The 15617-nt window shown below is 45.4% G+C and overlaps 1 protein-coding gene across 2 annotated transcripts in view; it reads right to left on the minus strand.

Annotated features, from left to right (window-relative positions):
• The window catches only part of RPRD1A (regulation of nuclear pre-mRNA domain containing 1A), an 87621-nt gene extending 72356 nt beyond the window's left edge, over positions 1 to 15265 (minus strand). Inside the window, exon 1 of one of the 2 annotated variants that reach the window (XM_062201562.1) lies at positions 15008 to 15264. In XM_062201562.1, the coding sequence (XP_062057546.1) occupies positions 15008 to 15158 (151 nt within the window). In that variant the 5' untranslated portion in view covers positions 15159 to 15264. Of the gene's footprint in view, positions 1 to 15007 lie in introns of both variants that reach the window. The other variant, XM_062201564.1, reaches the window with a different exon arrangement.
• Positions 15266 to 15617: the final 352 nt, after the last annotated feature.

The raw sequence follows: 15617 nt of genomic DNA on the forward strand, positions 1-15617 counted from the left end.
GGCCCAAGGACTTGGGCCATCCTCCACTGCCTTCCTGGGCCATAGAAAAGAGCTGGCCTGGAAGCGGGGCAACCGGGATAGAATCCGGCACCCCAACGGGGACTAGAACCTGGTGTGCCGGCGCCGCAAGGAGGATTAGCCTGTTAAGCCAAGGTGCCGGCCTCAATTTTTTTTAAATTTTAATTTTATTTGACAGATAGAGTTAGAGAGAGAGAGAGAGAGAGAAAGGTCTTCCCTCTGTTGGTTCACCCCCCAAATGGCCGCTACCGCCAGCGTTGCACAGATCCTGAGCCAGGAGCCAGGTGCTTCTTCCTGGTCTCCCACGTGGGTGCAGGGGCCCAGGGACCCGGGCCATCCTCCACTGGCTTCCCGGGCCACAGCAGAGAGCTGGACTGGAAGAGGAGCAACCAAGACTAGAACCCGGTGCCTATATGGGATGCCGGCACCACAGGCGAAGAATTAACCAAGTGAGCCACAGTGCCAGCCCTGATTGAAAATATTTTTAACTGTGGTTCACTGCTTGACTCAAGATATTAGAATTTCCTAAATCAGACATTTACTTTCAAAAGAAATAGGGAGGGGGCCAGCGCTGTGGCTTAGCGGGTAAAGCCGCCACCTGCAGTGTCGGCATCCCATATGGGCGCCGGTTCTAATCCAGACTGCTCCTCTTCAATCCAGTTTTCTGCTATAGCCTGCAAAAGCAGAAGATAGCCCAAGTTATTGGGACCCTGCACCCATGTGGGAGACCTGGAAGAAGACCCTGGCTCCTGGCTTCGGATCAGCACAGCTCCAGCTGTTGTGGCCAACTGGGGAGTGAAACAGCGGATGGAAGAGCTCTCTCTCTCTCTCTCTCTGCCTCTCCTCTCTCTGTAATTCTCTTTCAAGTAAATAAGTTTAAAAAAAAAAAATAGGGAAACATCCAGCAATATTCCTTTTAACTCTAAAGCTTCAGATTCTATATACTTTCCAACATTCATTAACTCATTCAACACCTTTACTGAAATGTCTACTTTATGCTAGATTCTGAGCGAATCAAGAGATAGGCTCAGTCCTACAGCAATAAGAAACTCAACACAAAGCCATTAAAATACAACGAAATGTTCCAAAAGCAGTAAAAAGCAGTAGGTAGGTGACACAATGGAAAGTGCAGAGTAGGGAGAATTAGTGAATTTGAAGATAAGTAAAATTGAGACTGGGGAACAGAAAGAAAATGAATGGGGGAAAAAATGAACAGACCCTAAAGGACCTATAGAACACTACTAAACCAACAAATATGTGTTATGGAAGTCACAGATTAAAAGAAGACTGAAGAAAGTATATGAAGAGATAAAGTAGTCATCCTTTATATACAGTCTCAGTTACCCAGGATCAACCATGGTCTGAAAATACATGGAAAATTCCAGAAAAAAACTATTCATAAGCTTTAAACTGCATGGCCTCTAACAAGCATGAAGGAATCCGGTGTCAGTTCACTCTATCCTGCCCAGAATCAATACCTTTTTCCAACGTACCCACACTGTATATACAAATATTCACTACCTGTTACTAACTTACTGGTAGTGTCAGTTACCAGATCAACTATCAAGGCATTGCCGTGTTTAATAATCTCAAAGTGCAAGAGGAGTGATGTTGGCAATTTGGATAATATGCCAAAGAGAAAATATAAAAATGCTTTTTTAAGATTCACTCATTTATTTATCTATTTGATATACAGAGTTGCAGAGAGAGAGAGAGAGAGAGAGAGAGAGACAGTCAGTCTCATCTGCTGGTTCACTCCCCAGATGGTTGCAATGGCTGGAGCTGGGCCAATCTGAAGCCAGGAGCCAGGAGCTTCTTCCAGGTCTCCCACATGGATGCAGGGGCCCAAGGACCTGGGCCATCTTCTACTGCTTTCCTAGGCCATAGCAAGGAGCTGAGTCGGAAGTGGATCAGCCAGGACTTGAATCAGTGCCCATGTGGGATAGAGAAAAGGTGGGTCAGTGTTGTGGCACAGTGGGTTAAGTTGTTACCTGAAACACCAGCATCCAATACAGGTGCCAGTTTGAGACCCAGCTGCTCCATTTCCAATCCAGCTACCTGTTACTGCACCTGGGAAAGCACTGAAAGGTGGCCCAAGTGTTTGGGCCCCTGCACCCACCTGGGAAACTTGGAAGAAGTTCCTAGCTCCTGACTTCAGCCTTGCCCAGCCCCAGCTATTGGGATCATTTGGGAGTGAACCAGCAGATGGAAGCTCTCTACCTCTCCCTTTCTCTCTGTAACTCTTTCAAAAAAAAAAAAAAACACCTTAAAGAAAAAAGGTGAAAGTTCTCAAATTAAAAAGGATTTAAAAAGGATAATAAGTGCCGGTGCCGTGGCTTAACAGGCTAATCCTCCACCTTGCGGCGCCGGCACACCGGGTTCTAATCCCGGTTGGGGCCCCGGATTCTATCCCGGTTGCCCCTCTTCCAGGCCAGCTCTCTGCTATGGCCCAAGTCCTTGGGCCCTGCACCCACATGGGAGACCAGGAGAAGCACCTGGCCCCTGCCTTTGGATCAGCGAGATGAGCCGGCTGCAGCGGCCATTGGAGCGTGAACCAAAGGCAAAAAAGAAGACCTTTCTCTCTCTCTCTCTCTCCACTCTGCCTGTCAAAAAAAAAAAAAAAAAAAAAAAGGATAATAAAATTATATGCAGAGGTTGCTAACACCTTTTTTCCCCAAAGATTTATTTATTCCAAAGGTGGGGGGCGGGGGACAAATTTTGCATCTGCTGGCTTTAAAATTGCTGGCTTCAGTCTGGTCCAGATACGACTTCTGCAGCCATTGGGGATGGAAGTGGATGGAAGATCTCTTTCTCTACCTCTTCCACTTTGTCTACGTTTCAAATAGATAAACCAATCTTCCAAAAAAAAAAGTTTATGGGAATGGAATTCAAAGTTTATTTTGATGAAAAAAAATTTTTGGAATCCTTATATAGTTTTTTCGTAACAAATTTTCCATGAACTTTTTTTTTAAAGATAAATTTATTTGAGAGTCAGAGAAGGAGAGAATGAGAGAGAGGTCTTCCATCCACTTCCTAAATGGCTACAAAGGCAGGAACTGGGCCGATCCAAAGCCAGGAGTCAAGAGCTTCTTTTGGGTCTTCCACATGGATGCATGGGTCCAAGTATTTGAGCCATCTTCCACTGCTCTCCCAGGCCATTAGCGGGGAGCTGGATCAGAAGTGGAGCAGCTGGTACTGGTACTGGAGCCCATGTGAGATGCTGGCACCAGTCAGCGCTTAACCTAATTACTGTGCCAAAGCGCCCACTCCTCTATGAACTTTTTGAAGACCTCTAATGTTTGCTGATTTACTAACTAAATGTAAGTAAACATATGCAAAGTACTAAGATTACCTGTACTCAGAGCACTACTCAGAATTCTCCACAGATATAGAACCAAAAGAGACACTTTTTTTTTTTTACAAGGAACTGATCATGAGATTTTGGAGGCTGACCATTCCAAGCCCTGCCACTGACAAACTGGAGACTCAGAGCCGCCAACTGTGTAGTTACAGTCCAACTTGAAAGGCCTGAAAATCAGGAGTGCCAATGATGCAGTTCCAGTCTGAAGGCTGGCAGGCTGGAGACCTGGGAAGAACTGCCGATGCTTCAACTAAAATTGTAAGGCAGGAAAAAAAAACCTCACGTCCCCACTCAAAGGCAGGAAGGCAGGAGGAACTTCCCTCCTCATCACTGGAGAATCAACCTTTTTGTTCTATTGAGGTCTTCAGCTGACTGGCTAATGTCTACTCACATTAGGGAGGGCATCTGTTTTAATTCCAATTCAAATGGTATCCAAAAACACCCAGATAGACACACCCAAAACAATACATGCTCTAAGCACCACTAGTCCAGTCAACCTGTCACAATCAACCATGTCAAGTGCGTTTCAAAATAACACCTCATGACACTCTACTAAGAAAACCGCATATTTTGAGAGTCTAGTAAAAATAATGGTCCTTGGTACAAATTTACTTTGAAAGTACTAGAGAAAAAGACAAATGATTAAATATCTGAGAGGGTTTTTTTTTTAAGATTTATTATTTTATTTGAAAGGCACAGGCAGAGGCAGAGGCAGAGGCAGAAAGTGGTCTTCCTTCAGCTGATTCACTCTACAATGGCCTCAACAGCCAGAGCTGAGCTGATCGGAAGCCAGGAGCCAGGAGCTTATTCCAGGTCTCCCACATGGGTGCAGGGGCCCAACTACTTGGGCCACCTTCTGCTGCTTTCCCAGGCATATTAGCAAGGAGTTAGATAGGAAGTAGAGCAGTCAGGACTTGAACTGGCACCCATATGGGATGCTGGCACTCCAGTTGGTGATTTACCCAATATGCCCCAGCACCGGTCCCTAAGATTTTTAAAACCACACTCTTTGAAACAGAATGATGTTGAACCAAAGTGTACCATCACAAAAATCAATCAGTACTATTTTCTGAGCTTACAAAAAACTTAATTGATAAAACTTTAAAGTCTTTCTTCGAAATGTAATTTAATCCTCTTTTCCTTTGTTCAGCCTGTACTAAAATCAAATAAGAGGCACTTAACAAATACTGCCAGCGCCGTGGCTCAACAGGCTAATCCTCCACCTTGCAGCGCCGGCACACCGGGTTCTAGTCCCGGTCGGGGTGCCGGAGTCTGTCCCGGTTGCCCCTCTTCCAGGCCAGCTCTCTGCTATGGCCCGGGAAGGCAGTGGAGGATGGCCCAAGTGCTTGGGCCCTGCACCTCATGGGAGACCAGGAGAAGCACCTGACTCCTGCCTTCGGATCAGCAAGATGCGCCAGCTGCGGCGGCCATTGGAGGGTGAACCAACGGCAAAGGAAGACCTTTCTCTCTGTCTCTCTCTCTCTCACTGTCCACTCTGCCTGTCAAAAAAAAACAAAAACAAAACAAAAAAAAAATACAATTATCCTAAACATAAAAGATGCTCTTGGCCGGCACCGTGGCTCACTAGGCTAATCCTCCACCTTGCAGCGCCGGCACACCGGGTTCTAGTCCCGGTCGGGGCACCCATCCTGTCCCGGTTGCCCCTCTTCCAGGCCAGCTCTCTGCTGTGGCCAGGGAGTGCAGTGGAGGATGGCCCAAGTCCTTGGGCCCTGCACCCCATGGGAGACCAGGAGAAGCACCTGGCTCCTGCCATCGGATCAGCGCAGTGCGCCGGCCGCAGCGCGCTACCGCGGCGGCCATTGGAAGGTGAACCAACGGCAAAAGGAAGACCTTTGTCTCTGTCTCTCTCTCTCTCACTGTCCACTCTGCCTGTCCAAAAAAAAAAAAAAAAAAAAAAGATGCTCTTTATGGAATTTTATAATGCATCATGAAATGATAGCTGAACAAGTGTGAGAACTAAACAATTGTAAGTACACATTTAAAATAAGATTGTACAATTCCTAGCCTAAAGATGGCCATTATAAAGGTGTGAATTCTCTAAGCTACTGTAATAAATTGAAGTATTAACTACAAAAGTACCAACATACTTTTCTCTCATAAAAGATAATTTGATTATAGAGTTTCTATAGAAAAACCAAATAAGAACACACAAGAAAATGCTGAAAAGAAAAGAGCAATTGTAGGGGAAGAAGTTTATGGATTACAATGGCCTTTCCCCCCCCATAACTTCCCTTCCACCCAAAACCCTCCCCTCTCCCGCTCCCTCTCCCATTCCATTCACATCAAGATTCATTTTCAATTATCTTTATATACACAAGATCAATTTGGCATATATTAAGTAAAGATTTCAACAGTTTGCACCCACACAGAAACACACAGTGTAAAGTACTGTTTGAGTACTAGTTATAGCATTAAATCACATTGTACAACACATTAAGGACAGAGATCCTACATGAGGAGTAAGTGCACAGTGACTCCTGTTTTTGACTTAACAATTTGACACTCTTGTTTATGGCGTCAGTAATCATCCTAGGCTCTTGTCATGAGCTGCCAAGGCTATGGAAGCCTTTTGAGTTCACCGACTTTGATCTTATTCCGACAGGGTCACAGTCAAAGTGGAAGTTCTCTCCTCCCTTCAGAGAAAGGTACCTCCTTCTTTGATGGCCCCGTTCTTTCCACTGGGATCTCACTCGCAGAGATCTTTCATTTAGGTTTTTGGGTTTGTTTGTTTTTTTTTGCCAGAGTGTCTTTGCTTTCCATGCCTAAAAATACTCTCATGGGCTCTTCAGCCAGATCTGAATGCCTTAAGGGCTGATTCTGAGGCCACAGTGCTGTTTAGGACATCTGCCATTCTATGTCTGCTGTGTATCCCGCTTCCCAGGTTGGATCGTTCTCTCCCTTTTTGATTCTATCAGTTAGTATTAGCAGACACTAGTCTTGTTTGTGTGATCCCTTTGACTCTTAGTCCTATCATTATGATCAACTGTGAACAGAAATTGACCACTTGGACTAGTGAGATGGCATTGGTACATGCCACCTTGATGGGATTGAATTGGAATCCCCTGGCACGTTTCTAACTCTACCATTTGGGGCAAGTCTGATTGAGCATGTCCCAAATTGTACATCTTCTCCCTCAGTCCCACTCTTATATTTAACAGAGATCTCTTTTCAGTTAAATTTCAACACCTAAGAATAATTGTGTGTTAATTACAGAGTTCAACCAACAGTATTCTACTAATAGTATTAAGTAGAACAAAAAAAAATACTAAAAGCAATGAAGTATTAAGTTGTTCATCAACAGTCAGGACAAGGGCTGATCAAGTCACTATTTCTCACAGTGTCCATTTCACTTCAACAGGTTTCCTTTTTGGTGCTCAGTTAGTTGTCACCAATCAGGGAGAACATATGATATTTGTCCCTTTGGGACTGGCTTATTTCACTCAGCATGATGCTTTCCAGATTCCTCCATTTTGTTGCAAATGACCGGATTCCACTGTTTTTTACTGCTGTATAGTATTCTGTAGAGTACATGTCTCATAATTTCTTTATCCAGTCTACTGTTGATGGGCATTTAGGTTGATTCTAGGTCTTAGCTATTGTGAATTGAGCTGCAATAAACATTAAGATGCAGACAGCTTTTTTTGTTTGCCAACTTAATTTCCTTTGGGTAAATTCCAAGGAGTGGGATGGCTGGGTTGTACGGTAGGGTTACGTTCAGGTTTCTGAGGAATCTCCAGACTGACTTCCATAGCGGCTTTAACAGTTTGCATTCCCAGCAACAGTGGGATAGTGTCCCTTTTTCCCCACATCCTCACCAGCATCTGTTGTATCTTACCACCTTAAAGTTTCTGGGACATAAAACACTACATAATTTATCTACACAGTATAGTTTTCTGCCTCACTCCAAAAAGGACTTAGAAAGTAAAATACTCTATTTCAATGTCAAATATTTCAAATGTCAAATAAGGTTTTCTGCATAAGCCTGCATTCAGATAATTTAAGGTAATAGTAAAAATTATGTCTATACTCTTTGCATAGCTCCTAGTGAATTCTATTCATACTTCAAATCCTGATTCCCTAAACAAGGCTGGATTCCCAATTACATTTTTTCTTTGCATTATTGTACAGATAGCAGATCAGTAGAGTCAGCTTCCCTGGCAGATATGTAAGCACCATGCAGACAGCTACATACCTATCTGCTGAGTCACTCCTGGTTTACTAAGTACGGTGCTCAGTTGGTCTTTCCTGAATAAAGCATAAAAGAAACATCTAGCTGTACATTTGAAAAGTCCACTTCATGAAACTAAACTGTAAAACTACAGATTGTCATGTTTGTTGAACGTAGATGCACACCTCTATTTATGTTTAAAATGTAAAGGCAATTTGCTTAGCCAGAAGCAAAAACATCAAATCAATTTTTTTTTTAGATTTATTTAATTTGAAAGTCAGAGTTACAGAGAAGGGGCGCCATGACAGAGAGAGATATTCCGTCCACTGGTTCATTCTCCTTTAAATGACAGCAATGGCAGCAGGTTGGGCCAGTAGCTTCTTCCGGGTCTCCAACTTGGGTGCAGGGGCCTAAGTAGCTGGGCCATGTTCTGCTGCTTTCCCAGGCACATCAGCAGGGAGCAGCCAGGACTCAACCTGATGCCCATTTGGGCTGCCAACACTGCAGGCGGAGGCCTAACCTTCTATGCCACAGTGCCAGTCCCAACCACATCAATTTTTAAAATAAAGTTTTATGTCAGAGAAGAGAAAATCTAAAAACTACACAATAGGCTAAAGGTTTTCAGAGCAATTAACATTTTGGAGGGAACACAGCCATTTATGGCAAAGTAATGAATCTTACTTCGTCTCCTGTTCCACCAGTTCACAAAAAAATGGTCTGGTTCTCAGGAACAGTCTGTAGACCCTTAGGGGTCTTCAAGACCCTTTCATGGAGCCCATGAAGTCAGAACCACTTTCATAGGAATGCTAAGATAACATTTGACTTTTTTCACTATAGTCTTGTCACACACGCACAGTGATGAAACCGCAGTGATGTGAAAATGAGACGCAGCATGACTGAATGCACAGGGCCGCCACTGAGGCCCATAAGGTTAAGCCACCGCTTACAATGCTGGCATCCCGCACCAGCTCCCTGCTAATGTTCCTAGGAAGGCAGCATGAGATGGCCCAAGAACTTGAGTCCTTGCCGCTCATATAGGAGACCAGGATGGAGTTCCTGGCTGCTGACCTCAGACTGGCCCAGACCTGGCTGCTGCAGCCATTTGGGGAATGAACCAGTTGATGAAGATCTCTCCTTCTGTCTCTCCATCTCTGTTGCTCTGCCTTTCAAAAAAATAAATCTCTACCGTTAAAGACTGAATGCAGAAACATACATGAAAATCCAGTTGTCTTCCATTAGAATATTCTTTTTTTTTTTTTTTTTTTTTTTTGGACAGGCAAAGTGGACAGTGAGAGAGAAAGACAGAGAAAGGTCTTCCTTTGCCGTTGGTTCACCCTCCAATGGCCGCCGCTGATCCGAAGCCAGGTGCCTCTCTTGGTCTCCCATGGGGTGCAGAGCCCAAGCACTTGGGCCATCCTCCACTGCACTCCCGAGCCACAGCAGAGAGCTGGACCGGAAGAGGGGCAACCGGGACAGAATCCAGCGCCCTGACCAGGACTAGAACCCAGTGTGCCAGCGCCGCAGGCAGAGGATTAGCCTATTGAGCCGCGGCGCCGGCCTTAGAATATTCATCATAAAGATTATAAAAATGTCAATCACTCCTTTTCCTAAACTTTTTACAAAATACAATTATTTTTCATTAAAATAACATTTTACGTTAACATGAAATCAACTTAGTAATGCAGTTTTTAAATATACATATAAAATAAATACTTCTAAATGCTTTAGTTTCTTTATTATTTTTTAACATTTGTTTATTTGAGGCCTGCGCTGTGGCACAGCAGGCTAAAGTGCTGGCCTGCAGCGCCAGCATCCCATAGTGGCACTAGTTCAAGTCCCAGCTACTCCACTTGCAAGCCAGCTCCCCAATAATGTGCCTGTGAAAGCCCACAGAAGATGGCCCAAGTGCTTGAGCCCCTGCACTCATGTCAGGGACCTGGAAGAAGCTACTGGCTCCTGGCTTTGGGCTGGCCTCGCCCCAGTCACAGCCATTTGGGGAGTGAACCAGCAGATGGGAGACCTCTCTGCCTCTACCTCTCTGTAACTCTGCCTTTCAAATAATTAAAAATAAATCTTTAGAGGCCAGTGCAATGGTGCAATGGGTAAAGCCACTGCCTGCAGTGCCGGCATCCTACATAGGCACCGGTTCAAGTCCTAGCTGTTCACTTCCGATCCAGCCCTCTGCTATGGCCTGGAAAAGCAGAAGATGGCCCAACTCCTTGAGCCCCAGCATCCACGTGGGAGATTCAGAAGAAACTCCTTGCTCCAGCGCTTCTCCAGGCGTTGTGGCCATATGGGGATTGAACTAACTGACGGAAAACCTGTCCCTCTGTCTGTCTGTCTCTCTGCCTCTGCCTCTCTGTAACTCTGCCTTTCAAATAAATAAATCTTTAAAACAACAATTTAAAAATACTAAAAAAAAAAAAAAAAAAAAAAACCAGTTTGAGGGGCCAGCACTACGATGTTGTAGGTTAAGCCTCCACCTGCAGCGTTAGCATCCCCTATGTTTATGTCCTAGCTGCTCCTCTTCCAAACCAGCTCTCTGCTTATGGCCTGGGAAAGCAATGGAAGATTGCCCAAGTGCCTGGGCTCCTGCAACCATGTGGGATCCCAGACCCAGAAGAAGCTCCCGGTTCCTGGCTTCAGATCTGCTCAGCCCTGGCCATTGTGGCCATTTGGGGAGTGAACCAGCATATGGAAGACTTCTCTGTCTGTAACTCTGCCTCTAATTAAATAAATAAATCTAAACAATAAAAAAGAGAGATGTTTATTTGAAAGGCAGAGTTAGAGACAAAGGGAGACACAGACAGAAATCTTCCATCTGCTGGCTCATTCCCCAGACGGTTGCAACTGCCAACTCTAGTCCAGAGAGAAGCCAGGACCTTCTTCTAGGTCTCCCATGTCGGTGGTAGGGGCCCAAAGACTTGGCTTATCTTCCACTGCTTTTTATCTGGCCACCAGCAGGGAGCTAGATCGGAAATGGATCAGCAGGGACACAATGTGGTGCCAATATGCGATGCCAGTGTTGTAGGTGGCGGCTTTACCCACTATCCCACAACACTGGCCCCTAAATGTTTTTAATTTCTAATGTAGTAACTACCAATACAGGGAATAAAGGGATTTTCAAACGAGTAAATCTAAGAAATCCCTGGTCCAGATTGTGAGAATTCCTATGGAACGCTTAATTTAGTCTTCTCAAAGAATAATGTTAGGGGCCAGCACTGTGGTATAGAAGGTTAAGCCTCCACCTGTGGTGCCGGCATCCCACATGGGCACCGGTTGGGAGTCTTGGCTGCTCAACTTCTGACCCAGCTCCCAAATGTGTCTGGGAAAGCAATGGAAGGTGGACCAAGTACTTGGACCCCTGCACTCATGTGGGAGATCCAGAAGAAGCTGCTAGCTTCGGATTAGCCCAGCTCCAGGCATTATGGCCGTTTGGAGAGTGAACTAGCAGATGCAAAATCTCTTTCTTTCTCTCTCTCTCTCCTGCCTTCTCTCTATCTCTGCCTTTCAAATTAATTAATTTGGAAAAGAAAAAAGGCAGCTTACAAATTAACAGAACTTTAAAAAAAAAAAGAATAACATTAAGGAGCTGGGTCGTGGCACAGCAGGTTAAGTTGCTTTTGACACTGACATCCCTTATCAGAGTGCCAGCTAGAGACTCAGCTACTCCACTTCTGACCCAGCTTCCTGCGAATGCCCCTAGGGAGGCAGGGGAAGATGGCCCAAGTAGTTAGGCCCCTGCCACTCTTGTGGGAGACCTGGATGGAGTTCCTGTCTGGCAGCTTTGACCTGGCCCAGACCTGTCTACTGTAATCATCTGAGGGAATGAACCAGCAGATAGAAATCTCTCTTCTGTTTCTCCCTCTCTCTCTGTGGCTCTGCCTTTCAGATAAATAAATCTAAACGATTTATAAATAACATTAAAAGAGGGAACCCAGATATTAAAGACATTTAAAGAATATAGCAACCAATTGCAATAAATGAACTTTATTTGGATACTGATTCAAATAAATGGCTAAAAAAAAAAAAAGTGAGCTAATCAAGAAACACACCTGGGTTGCAGCAGCCAGTTCCCAGGGGGAAGAAAGCACAGTGCCCCTGCACACACTCCAGAGGCTAGGAACAAAGAGGGGTATCTACCCTTAGTACTGAAAGGGAGGGTCGGGACACCGACAGAAGTACCACCTGACATCAATGACATTGCAAGAAACTGACTTTTTTCAGGTGTTAACAAACAACCTAATTGTCTGAAGCTAGTTGATAACTACATGGGAGTTTATATTTTATATTTCCATAATAAGTTTCCTTTTTAAAACATCAGCCTACTAACCAATAATTTAAACCTGCTGCTAAAAATGTTACAAAAATCAGCTCAATTCATAAAAATTAGAGTCCGACAACATCAAATTTTTAAGTATAACAACTTAAGACAGAAACAATGTCTCCTTATTTATTCATTCTAACTTTAGAAGAGAAACAATTATCTAAAAGACAATATGAGGTCCTGAATTTTTCACTTTAAAACAGAATTTCCTTATATTAAGGATCTAAATTGCTGGTTTTTAAAACAAATATTCTTTAACCTTCCTGTCTTTCCTAAAACCACATAAATCAGAACAGCTAAGAAAATACTTATTTAATATCTCTTACATACCCAAAACCTTACTAGTGAATACAAATTCAATAAATACACGTTATATACTTATATATTATACTTATATATATTATTTTATAGAACCCTCATCAAAGGCAGCACAACAGGGCCATGCAAGCAAAATAATTCAAATTCAGTAACAACAGAGAAGCCCACTACCTACTTCATAACCAACATATAATCTCCCAATTATAATCCAGTATCAAGTGATCATTAGTAATGTAGCACTCACTAAGTGATTAACATCATCATTACACCATAGGAGATAGAGATGCTGAAGCTGATGAGCAAACCGCAGGGAGGGGGCAGGACACAAAGGCTATGGATGCCCTGCAAGGCAGTCATGTGTCAGGGAAGGAAACTCACCCACACCAGCACGGAGCAGCAGCTGCAGTTCCACTACCACCCCCGCGTCTATTCTCACTAATATCACCATCACCGCTCTCCTTTTAAAGCTTCTTTGAGTACTTACAGGCTTTTACTTTTTCTTTAATTATGAAGCATCCCAGAACCCAGCACATCTTATCAGTCTCCCACATTTGTACCAACATTTAAAAAAATATTTCATAACATTAGCATAGATCTCATTCCATTTCTTCCCTCCCTATGGTAACCACTATCTTGGAATATGGTGTTAAGCATTACTACGCGTGTTTTAATAGTAATTTATGTATCTGCAAACAACAGAGTATCATTCTGTATGTTTTCAAACTTTACAAAACAGCATATTGATCTGCACCTTGCTTATTTTGTTTGCTGTTTTTTAATTCAGTCAGGCTGTTCATGTAGCTCTGGTCCATTCACTGAAACTGCTGGACAATTTTGTATGAATAATAAGGTTTGTCTATTCTTTAACTAATGGGATGTAAACTATTTCCAATTCTGTTACTACAAGGCCGCCATAAACCTAATTATGAGCTTGACACTCCTTTCTAGGATATACTAGTGTTCCTACAAAAAGGACTGCTGGATCAGGGGATAGAGACCTTCAACATTAGCAGAAGCTGTGTAGTCCATCTCCAAAATGGAGATACCCGTGTCACACCCCCACCAAGCCGCCTAAGAATCCGCCTTTTCTTCACCCAAAACAATCCTTGCTATTTTCACACCTTCTTATTTTGCCAAAATAATGAACAGTGGTATCCCTCCAGTTTATTTCTTTACTGATTACTAAGAGTAAGTATCATTTATCTGCTTTTCAAGTTTAGCATGTGAAAATTCCATAAACAACATTCCCGTTTTCCTATTGATTTGTAATCATTTTCAAGATCATCTGAGATTTCATGTGTTTCTCAATGCTTTTTCCAAGAAAAAGGTTAAACCTTTCACTCATCTTGAAGTCCGGTAAATGTAGAAGACAAACCAATTCCCAACTTCTCAAGGTTCCGTTCCAGATTTTTTTAATTTATTTATTTGAAAGTTTAAAAGGCAAAGTTACAGAGAGAGAGACTTCCATCTGCTGGTTCACTCCGTAAGCGGCCACAACAGCAGGGGCTGGAACTGGATAGGAGGAAGCCAGGCTCTCCATCCAGGTCTCCCACGTGGGTGGCAGGGCCCAAGCATTTGCCCCGCCTCCGCCGCTTCCGCAGGCGCAGTAGCAGGGAGCTGGATCGGAAATGGGGAACGGAGCAGCCAGGGCGCCAGCCGATGGAGGGCAGTTTTATCCGCTGCACCACAATGTCTCTCCCCTTCAAATCTTTACATTAGTGCCATCCACTCAGGGAAGATGAAATTTCTTGTGAAAGCCACTCCACAAACACATACATAACATGAAGAACAATGCTGTAAATCAACTTCTTCTAAGGGCCATGTCCTTAACCACAAGCAAATGCCACAACACCAGCAGCAGTTTCTGCTCACTCCATGCACCCAACAGCACCACACTGTTGCTCTCATACTAATACAACATATAGCTTCCACATGGGTCAGTAGGCAAGCACCGGTTCTGATTAAGATCCTCGCACCTCAGAGAAATCGGTACCTTCTCTGGATGTCTGAAACAAGAATGAAGAGTGCCCACTCTACCCAAAGAATTATGGTACAAACTCCGACGGAGCAAATTTAATGTGTTATAGCGCTACCATCACGTCAGATCCTTACAAATAAAGTTGCTCTGCAGAAGTGAACTTATTCTAGGTATTTTAGGGGCAGGCATCGGCTCAAAAAAGTTCTACTTCGTTTACAGGACCACTCTCCAACGTGTTGCAAAATAAAGACGCTGCAACAGAGGCATTAACACCATGGAGCGGATCTAACGCCTTCATTTTCTGCCATCCAGAAGTTACAATTAAGTTCGCCCAATCCGGAGTGTCTAAAATCTACCTATTCAGGGTCCCTATCCACCGCAGCACGCGTCTGACATTTTAGACACCGCTGTGGATTCTGTAAGACCGCCTGATGTGTTACAGAAACGGTCGCAGCAACTCACAGAGCCACGACCAATCTCCTCTGCACTTCCCCACCTCTCCGTGCCCTATCACCCACTGTAACCCACGCAATGAAACCGATCATCTGCTCGCGTTTCTGGCCTCCCCTGGGCGCACAGTCTCAAGCTCCCGCTACAATGTTCGCGCTCAACTCATCTTTTGTTTATTATTAGCCGTCCCGTCCTCACTCAACACCTGCTAGGCGCCGGCGCTGCAGGAGGCGCGGTGCTCGCCGCGGCTCCCGGCCCGCGGACCGCCGCGCGCGGGCCCCGAGACGGCGCTCCGGCCGCCGGGCAGCCGGGGGCGCCGGGCAGCAGGCCGGAGGGTCCCGGGGGCGCCGGGCGCGGCCGACTCACCTTTGCGCAGCTCCCGCTCCCACACGGTGACGATGGGCCGCGAGTGCTTTCGGTGGTGGATGAGCCACAGGGATAGGGTCTGCACGCTCTGCTGCGAGTTGCTCAACTCCGACAGCTTCTTCTCCAGCGCCGCCTCAGAGAAAGCGGACATCCCTCCGACACCACGTTCACGCCGGCCCACGCGGTGGGGCAGGAGGGGAGGAGAGTTTCGCCGCCCGCGTCGCGGCCTCGCCCCCTCACCCCACCCTTCCCCACGCCCTCGCCGCCGCCTCCGCCACCTCCGAGTCCGGCCGCAAACCAGCAAGATGGCGGCCGGCCGGCAGTGACGTCATGGCGCGCGGCCCCGCCCCTCCCGCGGCAAACCCTGGGAAGAGGCGCGGCCGAGGGGCGGGGCCGCGGGGCGGAAGGGGCGAGGCCGCGGCGAGGGCCAGGGGCGCGGGCAAGGGCGAGCCTCGGGGTCAGGCCTGGCGGTGGAGGGCGGGGTTTGCCTAGCCTAGAACCCATCTGGTGGTAATCTCTGGTAAATCAGCAGGGATTACAAATCCCTACCCCGGTGTGTAAATTGGTATACATTGGTGCAGCCACTTTGGAAGCCTACGCATTAAAAAAT

This window comes from Lepus europaeus, chromosome 9 (genome assembly GCF_033115175.1).
Source record: "Lepus europaeus isolate LE1 chromosome 9, mLepTim1.pri, whole genome shotgun sequence".
Taxonomy (NCBI): Eukaryota; Metazoa; Chordata; class Mammalia; order Lagomorpha; family Leporidae; genus Lepus; species Lepus europaeus.